Source organism: Myxocyprinus asiaticus, chromosome 38, assembly GCF_019703515.2.
Source record: "Myxocyprinus asiaticus isolate MX2 ecotype Aquarium Trade chromosome 38, UBuf_Myxa_2, whole genome shotgun sequence".
In the NCBI taxonomy this organism is placed as follows: Eukaryota; Metazoa; Chordata; class Actinopteri; order Cypriniformes; family Catostomidae; genus Myxocyprinus; species Myxocyprinus asiaticus.
Window position 1 is genome coordinate 36003252 of NC_059381.1, and position 14769 is coordinate 36018020.

Here is a 14769-nt window from a genome sequence, read left to right on the forward strand (position 1 = left end):
ACTGACAGCACTAATTATTATGTATTGACTTCTTTATTTGGTAGCCTTTTTCAGCAATTATTGATATATGCGATTAATGCGATTAATATAAGCACCACATCATGTAATTAATTCGACTAAAAATTTGTACATCGATTGACAACCCTAGTAATAATACAACAGTTAAATTCAATGCTTCTATCTGATTGGACAAACGGTATTCCAAGTGTGTTGATGTTTAGTATAATAGCACTGGGACACTTCATTGTTTGTTGGTAAGCAGAGTAGAGTTGTGTGGTTTTGCCGAAAGTGAGGAGCGGGTCTTTTGAAAGTCTGAACATCTGTGTTTTCTCTCAATCCAGGATCATTCTGAATTAGTTTTCACATCAATGAGTGGTAAGTAAGAAATGGAAAACTCATCACGGAACTGAAGCAGAATTATTAAAGAACGTTTTGAGAATATTCGCTGTCACCAGCAGTTTTAATTTGTAGTCTTAGTTTTAGTCTTTTGACAAAAATGTCCTTTAAATTAGTCAATATTTCATCATGTCATATTCAATAATCTTAGTCCATTTACTCTGACTAAAATGACATATAATTTTAGTCAATGAAAATAACATCTTTTAGTTGATGATTATGTGCAAAATGACAAAAACCTTGTATCAAACTGTAAAAGACCAAACTTTAATCAAATATTTAAACATTTAGAAAAAGAAGTATACAAATGTAAACATGTATCAAACATATAAAAGATAGGCTACATACAAAATAATGTACAACAGTCCTTGTTGTGAAAATTTGAGCTCCTAAAATAATAGCACAGAATGAATATTCGCTACTCTTTTGAAGTAACTGTATTCTGAATTCATTTTCCATGCTGAACTTCTATGAACAGATGTTTCTCTAGATGTTTCTTATGGTGGCTGAGAAGTGCACAACATGCAAATAAAAGCTGAAAAATCGTTTGCCCTGGGCACTTCGTTGTCCGAGCGAAGGCTACAGCCTGCATACTAGAGATGTCAATCAAATATAGATATATTGTGATACTTTTTCTCATGATATTGCATTGATAGTTGAGATCCAAGTATCGATATCTATATTAAACTATTTGTGTATTCATATCATGTAAACACACAAAGTTGGCACACTGTTACTTCCAAATCAATTGAATGAAAAATCAGTATATAACTGAAATATACCCAAATGAATTGGAATTGAAATTGGAATTTATTCGTTATCGAATCAAATTATGATATCGTGATTTATTGCAATATATCGAATCGTGACGTGTATTTCAATACGTATAGTATCGTGAGGTGGCAGGCAATTCCAGCCCTACTACATGCAGCCGATTTTCGTGGGAGGAGGACCCCTTATAAGAGCTGCCGGTACGCAGAATAGCTGCAAGTACTGTGACGTCATTTTCGCATCATTGTACGGATTCAAGCAAATGTTGATGAAGTTATGAGCAATCAGAGTTCTGGTCGAAACCCAACTTGGTACTGTTCAGAGCACTTTTGATGTTTGTTTTTATAACAATTTATATATATATATAATTTTGTTGTGTTGTGGCTAATATCTGTTGTGCTGTTGCTTTTCCGTCGTGTTGTGGCTTAATTGTGTTGTGGTTTATTTACATTGTGTTTTCAGCTTTTATTTGCTTTGATAATTTAGTTGTGTTATGCACTTCTCAACCACCGTAGTTTCTTCTTCAATTTCTGTCTTGCAGTATTAATTTTTTCTCGTCATATTTTTGTCAACAGTATGCATGAATAAAATAATTTCGTTATCATCATGATGCGTCTTTTTCGTCTCATATTCATTATCGTTGATGAAATCAAAAAAACCCTTCGTCAAGGAACATTTTCGTCAGTTGATGAGATTAACACTGTTCACTAGTCATGTTTCCATCCAAGTTACGAATTGTATTTATGCTCAAAATCGGAATATCGCAAAAACAATTTTCGAGTAAAGCAGCGTTTCCATCCCATGTGTTCAAGAGAAAAAAATCGGTACTTCTGGGGAAATTGAGGTGAAAATGGAAGTTGAAGCCACTGTGGCTCTTTTAATAAATGTAATAAATTACATGTGGTTTAGAGCGCTCTGACGAACATCATGTTTGCTAGCGCTCAGCGGCAGATGAGTGAATTATGTATTCACATGGCTTGTTGAGGCAAAGTCTCATGACCTTTTAATGGCAATTTATTCTGTAAATGTGTTTCCACCATCGTTTATGCACATTTTCTTATCAAATAAAAAACATTCACCTCAAACGAGCATATACGCTTTTTATGTACATTTTGGAGATTATGAGTTTTTCAATTTTCACATTTTCGTGTTTCCATCCAGCTCATTTTTGCATTAAAAAAATTCCAAAATTTGCATACAAAATAAGTGGATGAAAACCAATCTATGGACACATACTCCAGTCTGTGTGTTGTTTTGTGATACCCAAAGCTGGATGCTGTGGCTTCTTTTGAAGCTATTTTAATTGGCAGAAAATACTATGTAAGAATAAATTGGTCAAATTTTGTCTAAAATAAAAGTTACTTTATATAAACTTCTTGTTTATGAAACTGTTGAATAAAAGTAATATCACACTCGCAATCGTGCTGTTGTTATCCTATGGCCCAATCACAGCCATGCTGATATTCGGTGCAACAGCACACTTGCTCATGTGATATTGCTTTATTAATAAATGTAGAAGTTAAGATTGCAGTGGAGTTGAGGTGATTAATATTACCTGTCTTAAGAGAGATTTGATTCCTGGAGACCAGGCCGCTGGGTAACACGGGTGAACCTTGTGGAAAGCTTGCAGGATTTCATTGGCTGGTGTGTTGGCACGCATGATGTATGGCCTCTAGAGAGGGAACACAGGGTAACATCAGCCAAACAGCTGCTGTTAAAGGTGTTTAACAGCAAATCACATCACTAATTCAATTATGCCGGGGTTTAAAGGTAATTCTGAATTTTAAATGAGAAGTGCCTTTGCTCCATTCGACTTCCTTCCCTTAAAATAACTTGCCAGCCAATCATGAGACTGGTCAGAACCCAATTTCTTATATGATTATCCTCCAGATTTATGACCGCCCCATCACCCAAAATACAGACTCTGGCAAAAAGTAAAATTTGAGTGCTCAAAACATCACACATACAACTTTCAACCAAAATTCTTGGATAATAACACACCCCCAAAAAACATGGGTTGTGTCTCCATCTTCTGATTGGCATCGCCAGCAGGTGGGTGTGTCTTTAAGACCAAGCCTATACAATCTGAGGGGGTCCAATAGAATCTATGTAATACCTTGAATTGCATAAGGCGCACCCTTGCATCTCTAGATGTAGACTTAACATTTTTTAGAATCCTAGCCCACACTTCCTCCTCCAATACCAAGTTTAAATATTTCTCCCATAATCTCTTGATAGAAGTTAAAGCTCTGTCCCCCAGACTCTGAATTAACAGGGAGTGATACACTGATGCGTCATGACCTTTTCCAAAAGCAGTAATCACCTCTCCCAGAGTATCTGCCACTTTAGGGGGGTGTGAGCTACTCCCAAAAATAGTACAGAGTAGGTGGCGCAGCTGTAAATACCTAAAGAACTGAGATCTGGGAATCTCAAAGTGTTGAACCAAATTTTCAAAAGATCTCAACACACTACTCTCATATAGGTCACTGAGTGTAGTAACCCCCATCACAATCCACTCTGACCAGCAGAAAGGGGACCTTTCAATACATGATTTAGGGTTCAGCCATATGCTCGAGGCAACATTTAAATAAATGTCCGAATTAAACACTCTGGACACTTTTGTCCATACCGAGTGCAAATGCAAGATAACGTGGTGTGACTTAACTTCTCCGATTAGTTTAATAGAAAGGCTTTGTAATGGCAAAATAGGGGCAAGAACTTCCTGTTCAATACAAAACCAGGGAGGGGCTCTCTCAGGTGGAAGTGACCAATGAGCCAAATGTCTGAGACCGAATGCATAATAATAAAACAAAATCAGTTGACCTAAGTAATTTATTAAAATATAATCTGGATTTTGCTATACTATCAAATTGCTTGAAATAAGAGAGGGTGACATCTACAGGGAGAGACTGTAACAAGTAGTTACATTTTGAAATACAATTCATTTTAATAACATTAACCTTCCCAATCATAGATAAATGTAATGAAGCCCACCTGCCCACATCACTCGATAAAATTTTTATTAAGGGGTCAAAATTAACTCTAACTAAATCAGACAAATTTGCTGGGAATAAAATGCCCAAATACTTAATGCCCTGTTTGGGCCACAGGAAGGCGTCCGGCTGGAAAGTCATTACTGGACAGTACGCTGTCAGAGCCAACACTTCAGATTTAGACCAATTGACTCTGTATCCTGAGAACTTAGAAAAGGAATTAATAATTCTGTGGAGGCAAGGCATAGATCTAGTAGGGTTGGAGACAAATAATAAAATATAATCTGTGTAAAGCATCCACCTTTCTTATCACGGCTGAATGGTTCCAGGGCAAGACAGAACAATAATGGGGAAAGAGGGCAACCCTGCCGGGTGCCCCCATCCAGAGTAAAATAATCTGAAATTAATCCATTTGTTTGAACAGCTGCTACCGGGTGTCTATAAAGTAACTTAATCCATCCAATAAAAGTATTCCCGAACCTGTATATTTCCAAAATCTTAAAAAGATAATCCCATTCTACCATATCAAACACCTTTTTGGCGTCAAGTGATATAGCAGCGACCGGAGTCTGATCATTCGCCACTGACCACATGATATTGATGAGATGCCTAATGTTATCAGAAGAGTTATGGTCCCAAATAAACCCCACCTGATCTATATGTATAAGAGATGTCACAACTTTACTTAATCGGTTAGCCAGAATTTTTGACAATATTTTTACGTCTAGCTGGATCAGGGAAATTGGCGGTAACTCTTGCACTCGCTTGGATCTTTGTCCTTTTTAAGAATCAGACTGATCTGGGCTTGTATCATGGTTGGCGGAAGCTTTCCATTCTTTAATGATTCCGTATAAACTTCTAACAAAAGTGGAGCCAGTTCTGTAGCATAAGATTTAAAAAACTTAGTGGCAAAGCCATCTGGCCCTGGAGCCTTCCCTGTAGGCAAGGCCTTAATTACCTCGCTGAGCTCCTCCAAGGTTATCTCAGAATCAAGATAATTTTTTTGCTCAGTCGTCAGTTTAGGGAGTTCTAATGGTTCCACAAAGTTTCTAATATCTTCATCGGTAGACGAAGATGTGGAACTGTAAAGATCAATATAGAATTCTTTAAAAGCATTATTAATATCAATGGCTGAGGTAAATATTTCACCACCAGCGGATTTCACTGAGGGAATGGTAGACAAAGACTCTCTCTGCTTTATATATCTAGCCAAAAGCTTCCCTGCTTTGTCCTCTGACTCAAAGTATGACTGTCTTGCCCTAAATAGCCAAAACTCCACCTTCCGCGACAATATAGTATTATATCTGTATTTCAGTAGGGTCAATACTCCGAAGATGACATTCGGCGCTTCAGCTCTGCCTCGGCACTTTTAATATTCCCTTCCAACTCCACGAGTTATCGTGCTTTGGATTTTTTGATGAATGAGGCATACTGTATGATCCGACCCCTAAGAACCGCCTTAAGTGCCTCCCAAGCCACGCCCACAGAGGATACTGAGGACCAGTTGGTCTCCATATAAACATTAATTTCAGCCTTTAACATTTGTTGGAATTCAGTATTTTGCAAAAGGGATATATTAAAGTGGCAACTATATGATTTCTTTTTCTCTGTATGTGGCAACACCTCTAAACTCACCAGGGTGTTATCCGAGACTAAGATGTTTGCAATTGAGCAGTCAAGGACAGATAAAATGAGGGACTTAGATATAAAAAAAGAAATCTATTCTAGAATAAATCTTTTGTGTAATATCATTTCTTCAGAACAAAAAAAAAACAGAAACATGCGCATTAACCCTGTGCATGACAGCGTAAACCGGCGTCCATCCCTCTAAACTCAAACAGTCCATGTACGCCTAGGAGAGCCCCCGCGACAACTTTGCCGTCACATTGCTCAAGTCCAGTGCTTCTATACAAATTTTGTGAGACAGAATTACACAGCAAATATTAATCTATAAAACAAACTCCAACCAATAAGAGGAATAAACACAAAAAATGTAGATTCATCCACATAACTGTCACGAAGGTGTGTTCCTCCACAAAACAAGCTCTAGCGGAACCAGCAAAAAAAAAAACACACACACAAAAAAAAGGGGCTGTTCTGTTCTACAGTCAAACGAATGTTCAGTAAGCCAGCCCATTCGGCTGATACACGAGTGCAACAAAAGACCCAATCACTCCAATGTCCTTCAAGAGATACTCCACAAAACAAACTCCAGGCCACAGGAGGCATAAGCACAAAAAACGTGCAGATTCATCCAGAAACTGTCCCGAAGAAATGATATTACACAAAACAAACTCCAGCCGCTAGGTGGAACTAGCACAAAAAGAAACGAAAAATGCGCCCAATTTCCTCGGACAGTCAAGTGCATGTTCAGTGAGTCAGGCCGACTAGGCAGCAACATGAAAATCACCAAATGGCTTACACACTCCATTGTCTTTATGAAGGACAATGCTAGCTGTGAGCCTAAAAAATTCTCTACGGCCATCCTTAGTATCTATTCTCAGTTTGACTGGAAACATCAGAGCAAAAGCGACCTTCCGTTGATGTTAGAGTTTCTTGCATTCCCTGAATCTTTCAAGTTTCTCTCGTTGAATTCGCAAAGTCTAGGAACAAGAAATTCTGTGGTTCTTCCAAGAGAGCTTTCCTTTGCTCCTCGCCTCGCGTAACACAAGATCTTTATCAGATGATCTCAGAAATTTGGCCAGAACTGATCGGGGCCTGTCTCCCTCCGCAGATCTCCGAGCCGGAACCCTGTGAGCTCACTCGATTTCCAGCTTATGGCCTATTATTTCGAGCTGACTTGGAAAGAGCCCGTCTAGGAATTTTACCATACTCAGCCTTCCACATGACACAAATAGTAATAAAACTAGCAAAGTGCGCAGAGCTCGCTGTTCACACATCCGCTCCTCGCATGGCGCCACGAGACTCGGGTGAACTATCTCTTTAAAACTGATCCCAAATCAGACTTCCAGTACATGAGACTCTTACCTGTCCACGGAGAAGTTCATACGCAGTAATGCCTAAAGACCACCAGTCCACAGCAAACGAGTACTCTGGATGTGTTCCCTCAAACTGCTGGAACAGTTCTGGGGCTACAGTGGAGAAGAAAACAGCAGATTATGGATGTTTAAATTGTAAAACAAAATATCGTATCGTATTGTATCATACGATATGACGCTCACGATTTGATATCATATGTATATGATACACGATACATAAATACATAAAGTGTGATTAAAACTAAGCACTGCAGCACTGGGAGCTGCCAAACTGTCTCCTCCCCGGAGAGGCAGCACAGAACGCTCACAGGAAAACAGAGCAACTTGTCTACATAGGCGAGTTGAGCTCTCGAAGACTGATGGCAAACGGCAAGTAGATTGTAGTGTTAAAGCTTGTCGAATTTGCCAAACAACGGTTTCATGTCCCGATGCTTCAGTACATCAAACATGTCGTTTTATTTACGCCAACATTACCACGCAAATCGGTGGATTTGCGAGGCAGAAACAGCAGTAGCATGTTGCAATTTCCTGCCAGCCTCTCCCAGCCAACACTGAGCACGATTACATGCACAGAAAGATGCTTATAACTACCAAAAACCAGCTTATTAAAAAAAAAAAAGTCAACATAAGAAACAGATTGCATGACACTTGTTACAATATTTTCTGCTTTTAATGTCGAAATGTAAACGAGAAAAAAAGAAACCTTGAGAGGAAACTGACCTCTGGCTTTACATTTTTGCCATATTATGTCGTTGTTCACAATTATGCCAGTAGAATAAAAATGTTATCAAACTTTTTCTCAACTAGTGCTTGCTAAGTAGAAACCGCTGTTCTGTTCTTGTGTTTATTACAGTATTATGAAAGCTCTCACCCATGTACGGTTTTGTCCCGGCAATAGATGTGGCTTTTAAGTCGTCTTTCACAATAGCAGCGATGTTGAAATCTGTCAGGTGTGCATGACCTGCAGAGAAGATACGAATACTAAAGAAAACTACATACAGTACAATACCGTCGCTGTCCGATGAAAAACATGTATCTCCACTTTTGGCAATTTTGACTTTATACCATAGACGGAATGCGCCGAATGACCTCTTCCTACTGTTTGAACTGTGCATCGAAATGACCAATGAAAAGATGTCTTTTTAACAAGTATCTTGTAAGATTGTTTATGAGAAATAGAGTTTTTCCATGCTCTTGAAAAATGTGTTTTTTGGAAATATATGTGTTTTTCATCAGAAAGTGACTATATATAACATGAGGCTACAAGATATACTTTCATTTTAAAACATATATAAACAAATTAAAAAGAATAACTTCATCAGACGAAATACATTATTTGCTGGGAATTAAATTTTTTGGTTCCGAAAAATGGCTATTGGCAAAGAAATGACAAAATAACTGAACACACTGTTGGACATTGTTAGTAGACGAAATACAGTGCATTCAGAAAGTATTCAGACCCCTTCATTTTTTTCACATTTTGTTATGTTGCAGCCTTATGCTAAAATGCTTTAAATTATTATTAATTTTTCACATCAATCTACACTCCATACCCCATAATGACAAAACAAAAAACAGATTTTTAATAACTATGCAATTTTATTAAAAAGAAAAATCTGAAATATCACACTGACATAAGTATTGAGACCCTTTGCTATCACACTTGAAATTTAGCTCAGGTGCATCCCATTTCTCTGGATCATCTTTAAGATGTTTCTACACTTTGATTGCAGTCGACCTGTGGCAAATTCAATTGATTGGACATTATTTGGAAAGGCACACACCCGTCTATATAAGGTCTTACAGCTGAAAATGCATATCAGAGCAAAAACCAAGCCATGAGGTCAAAGGAACTGCCTGCAGAGCTCAGAGACAGGATTGTGTTGAGAAACAGATCTGGGCAAGGCTACAAAAACATTTCGGCTGCATCGAAGGTTCCCATGAGCACAGTGGCCTTAATAATGCTTAAATGGAAGAAGTCTGGAACAACCAGGACTCTTCCTAGAGCTGGCCACCAAGCCAAACTGAGCAATCGGCAGAGAAGGGCCTTGGTAAGAGAGGTGACCAAGAACCCAATGGTCACTCTGTTTGAGCTCCAGAGATCAAGTGTGGAGATGGGAGAAACTTGGAGAAGGACAACCATCACTGCAACATTCCACCAATCTGGACTTTCTGGCAGAGTAGCCAGATGGAAGCCTCTCTTCAGTGCAAGACACATAAAAAAGCACCTAAAGGGGGGCCTGGGTAGCTCAGTGGTAAACACGCTGGCTACCACCCCTAGAGTTCGCTAGTTCACTAGTTTGAATCCCAGGGTGTGCTGAGTGACTCCAGCCAGGTCTCCTAAGCAAACAAATTTGCCCGGTTGCTAGGGAGGCTAGAGTCACATGGGGTAACCTCCTCGTGATCGCTATAATGTGGTTCGTTCTCGGTGGGGTGCGTGGTGAGTTGAGCGTGGTTGCTGCGGTGGATGATGTGTCTCCAGATGCGCTATGTCTTCATGGCAACGCGCTCAACAAGCCACATGATAAGATGCGCAGGTTGACGGTCTCAGACGTGGAGGCAACTGGGATTCGTACTCCGCCACCCGGACTGAGGCGACCAGGCTCACTAACACCACTTCCAGCATCAACCTTAGTTTTCCCCAGGAGGTCTCCCATCCAGGTACTGACCAGGCTCAAACATTTCAAAAAACGAAGGGGTCTAAATACTTTCTGAATGCACTGTAAATACACTAGTGAGAGTCTGAAAAATATGTTTTAAGGGGGTTTATTTTATAAAAAGCCCACAGGGCCAAAAGTGCCCAGTTAAAGAAAAAGACAATTACAGTCTGAAACAAGAGCTTTGCCTATGAAGAAACCTTCTAAGTCTATTCCTGCCTTTCAGGCATAATAAAATGGGTTGATATGTGGGACAGTTCCTCCACTCATGCCTGGTATTGGGGTGACACTGCAGAAGCAGAAATAACAGGGAGCCCAGTGATAAAGCCAAAGTCAGCCATTAACCTTGATGAAGATCTGCTGTCGCCTCAAGGTGTGATAGAACAGGGGCAGGTGATGTGTTTGGTGAGGTGTGTGTGTTTGGTTACCAGAGAAGAAAGAGACACCTGGGAGTCTTTTTTTGTGTTAAGTTTTTTGTGCATGCATACTGTATGTATCCCTTTAGGGATGAAAAAATACATTTATTTATGATGTTAAACACACTTTACTTTGTTTAACATGGATTTTTCAGAACGATATTGTCCTGAACAATATATTGTGTATATATATATATATATATATATAGTATATACTTGTTGGGCCTCATGTATTCAGATAGAAGACAAAGGCAGGCCTAACAGATGTAAAACCTGACTGAGGCCCAAAGTCTTAAATCTTACTGATAAAAACCACGCCAAAATCAAACAAAGGGAGTCCAAAACAGACTACAAATCCCATGAAGCCTTGCTCACTAAAGGATCGAACTCTCAACTCCTATTGGATGAGGCACACGACAGAACGCCCCTCAACCATGACGTCATCAGAAGTAGAAATACCTCTGAGATGCTTCCGGGATTTGCTTCCAGCAACTTTGCCACCGTGCGTAGACGCAGCTCATCGCTACTTTCAGGTGTATCCTCGTGGCACAAGGAAGTAACGTCCGACTTGAAACTGTGGCCATACAATCTCCACCTCGCTGGACGAGTTGAGATTACTCTGTGTTCCACCGAACACTAATGGATCCGAAGGAGACCGCCGAGCAATCCGCATCTTCATTCGTTTGCCTGCAGAAGTGAAAAGATTTCTCTTCCATCTTCAATCAAGTTGATGTCACTGATTTCTCCGCCAGCCCACCGAGAATCAGCAGCTGTACTGCCCGCCAACAGAGCGAGGAAACGGCCTCCCATCATCACCCGAGCCTCGAGGAAATGAGTCGGAGTCAAACGACGGATGAACACACATTCTAGCTGCATCCTCATACGATTCAAGTAAGAGGTTTACGTCTGGGCAGAGATAGAATATTATAGTGTGTTATTCTTGTGTATCAAGGTTGTTGCTTGTACAGTTTACGGACCGCCGAGTCCGCTCATTGCGGCTAATACTCAAGGTATTACTTTAATGTACGGTTATCACGAATGAGATCTGCTGTGTTGTAGTCCAACCACATTGGACTGTTGTGTATTTTCGCCATTGCGGGTGAGACCGACACTGAGTTTATCCATTAAAGAATCAAAGACCGTGGGACGGTTTACGAGCCATCCACCGCGTCTCTGAGTGATAAACTAACAGCTGCTTTCTCTCCCACGATCGCGAAATCGGCTTTGGGGCCGTCACTTTATTCTCTCTCTCTCTCGTACTAACCACACACACAGACGCGACCCCTCACAAAAATTCTCGCACACATTTTTGGCTAGTAGATAGCTTCGTGATAAAGCTCAGCTTTGTCCCTAAGCTATCGAACAAGTGGATACACGTGGTAAACTGGCAGACGCCATTGACTGGTTTCTCTCCACCCACATTCGCGGCCATATTCTCTGGCCGGAAGTCTCGCGTGACATACTCTCCACGAGAGTCACGTCCACCATTTTGTGCACGTCCCTCCTTACACACACACACACTCTCTCTCACACACACACACACCCTGTGTTATAGGATTATTTTGGTTACCATATCTAATCATATCACTGTTTAGTTTGTAGTTGTAAGTCGGAAGTTTATTGACTGCATTGTATTAATTATTAATTGTATTATTACTGCATAAATAAACTTTGTTATATTTCAAAGAGAAGTGTTTTGGTTTGTTTTGCATACACCTGTGTCCAATGCTGACGGGATGTCGGTGCTTGGATTCAAGCCTTCATTCATTGTTTTGTTTTTTTCCGAAAATCGATATTCTTCGGATGTCGATTTTCCTAAGAGAACAATCTAATATTGAGACTGTTATACTATCTGGTTATTAGTCCCTGAATCCAGGGTGGTGCCCGGGTGATATTAATCCTTATTAATATTCTATTGATTTTTGATAATTGATAATTATCTTTGATGATTGTTGAATTTGAAGGATCAATAAGCTAGTGTTAATTTTAATCAATGTTTCATCGATGTTAACAATTAATGATTATCTTTGATAATTGTTGATTTAAAGGATTAAAAAAGCTAACATTGATTTTCATCAATGTTCTATTGATTTTAATAATTAATAATTATCATTGATAATTATTAATTATTGTTAATAACCAAACCCGCTCCTAAATGTAGTGCACTACATTTACTGGAGCCCCATATGAGGTTTTAATGAGTTAGATTCTATTATTTAATTTAAATATTAATTAATAACTAAAGAAATAATTATTAATTATTTCTGATAGTATCACTGATCTAAACGACCTACACACTGTATACTGTGTATATACTGTATATATATATATATATATATATATATATATATATATATATATATATATATATATATATATTGTATATTTTCATTTAATCATTCAGTTAGTCTATTTTGATGATTGCATTAACAGGTATGCAATAAGCAATGATCTAAAAATGACAATGTGTAATCAATGTACTATGAATAACTGCATTATGAATGTTATTCAGTATGTTAGATATTTAGTCATTCAATTATCGAATTATCATTTACTCAGTTCAATAATCAAAGTGCAAATCAATGGAAAGATTCAGCTTGGCTAGGGAGAATTACAGTCTCTCTCTGTGTCTCCCTGTAAAGGCCCTTTCTGTGAATGTTTTTAATAGAATAGAATCAGACAATGCATGATTTGTCTGTGTCAAGGAATAATGAGTTAATGCTTTTAATAGAACAGAGTCTGACAATGCATGATTTGATGCAGACAATATGTGGAATTGGGAGTATTGGGATGAATCGAGATGCATGTGTCAAGAGCAATAGGGAGTATTGGGGTGAATCGAGAAGCATGCGTCAAGAGCAATAGGGAGTATTGGGGTGAATCGAGAAGCATGATAATTCGCAAGTCTCAAGGATAAAAAAGAAGGAATACCTGTTGCATAACACACACACTTCTCACAGGGATGTGTTGTGTGTGATCAATAAACTGAAATAAGGGAAACAATTTAATATACTAATCAAATTAATGCAGAAAGTAATTATTTTTAGTTAATATAAGATATGTAAACATATGAAGTGATTACAGTGTGTTTTATACATAGTTTTATACATTTTATAAATAGTTATGCTTTTGCCACCACTGAAGTAAGTTTAGCCAGGATGTCCTGTTAGAACATGAGTGATGAAGTAAATAATCAAGGTATAAGATTTTATTGGATGATATTACTGGATGATATCATGGGTTAATTTTTGGATGAAGAGGCCATCCTCAAAGAGAACAGAAACTGTATAAAAAAGGCTTGTTCTCAAATGTAACTTCAGATGCTTCATGAACCATCTCGGCTTTGTTATTTTTATCATAAAGTCCATTTTTGAATCAGAACTTTGCGCCTCGCCTTCAGACATTTCAGCACCGACTGTGCACGCTCGTTCATGAGTCCAACTCCAAGCCGAGAAAAGAGATGCTCTGAACCGGGGAGAGCTTGCTCTTTTCCCAGTTGACCCGAAGCCCTAGACGGCTGAGGTGCCTGAGCACCAGGTCCCTGTGTACCCTCGCCATCGAGAGTAGTGAGAGCGGACGAACTGGAAAGTCGGGTTTGGACAGAAAAAGGTGTCCCTCACAACCTCATCAAATTGTCACGCACCTCCGGGAAGAAAAGGGCCGTGAGCGGCACCCTGAACCCAGGAACCAATCGTTAAGCCGTGAGGGCTCAGGGATGGGTGGAGGTTTCCACTCCAGCCTGACATTCGCGGCAGCCCGGGCAAGCATGGCGGTCAGCTCCACGTCGGCCTCAGACTGGGCGGGTACACCCGAAGGTGCCAGCCCAGTCGAATCCTTGGCGTCCGACATCACCAATGTGCTCTCCGATGCTGCTATCGAAACCTCATCCATCTCGTGAGCTCCGAAAGAGACATTAGGCTGGCACTGAGGCGAGCTGCCTGTCTCATCCTAGAACTGGACCGGTGCAAACGAGTGTGCTGGGGAATGGGCGGTCCGCGGGGGATACCCAGCAAAGCCCTACCCATTGGAGCCCCCAAATCACCTCCAGCATCAACCAACCCGGCCTCGTACCCATAGGTAGAAGGCCCGGTGCGGGGGGGCAGCTGGATTGGCTTTCCCCTGGAAGAAGGAAAGCCGCGACTGCAACGTTGCCATGCTCATGTTCTCACAATGAGAACATGAACCATCCACAAACGCTGCCTCAACGTGATTACGGCCCAGGCACGTGAGGCAGCGATCGTGGCCGTCGGAGGTGGAGAGATATCGACCGCACCCAGGAATTACACAAAGACAGAAAGGCATCTTTATAAAGATGCTGTCCGTCAATGCATGCTCTTTTAGAGGAAAATATACTCTTTGTTGAGAATATATACTCTTTTAAGGCTGTCGAACCGCCCAGGGGCGTACTCTGCACTGATCGCGCAGAGGGAGAAAAAGCCGCTGAAATGTGCCGTAAATGGACCGGCAGTGAAATTCAGGTCGTGAGAATCAACCACTTGGTTCCGAAGAAAAAATCTGAATGAGTGGTTGTGAGCCA

At 40.0% G+C, this 14769-nt stretch overlaps 1 protein-coding gene across 4 annotated transcripts in view; it reads right to left on the reverse strand.

The window, feature by feature from the left end:
• Positions 1 to 14769, reverse strand: part of LOC127429141 (serine/threonine-protein kinase 32B-like) — an 89550-nt gene that overhangs the window by 10099 nt on the left and 64682 nt on the right. For 3 of the 4 annotated variants that reach the window (XM_051677994.1, XM_051677993.1, XM_051677992.1), the window contains exons 7-9: positions 8031 to 8120; positions 7149 to 7252; positions 2723 to 2839 (exon numbers count right to left, since the gene is read on the reverse strand). In XM_051677994.1, the coding sequence (XP_051533954.1) occupies positions 2723 to 2839; positions 7149 to 7252; positions 8031 to 8120 (311 nt within the window). The remainder of the gene's footprint in view (positions 1 to 2722; positions 2840 to 7148; positions 7253 to 8030; positions 8121 to 14769) is intronic. The other variant, XM_051677995.1, reaches the window with a different exon arrangement.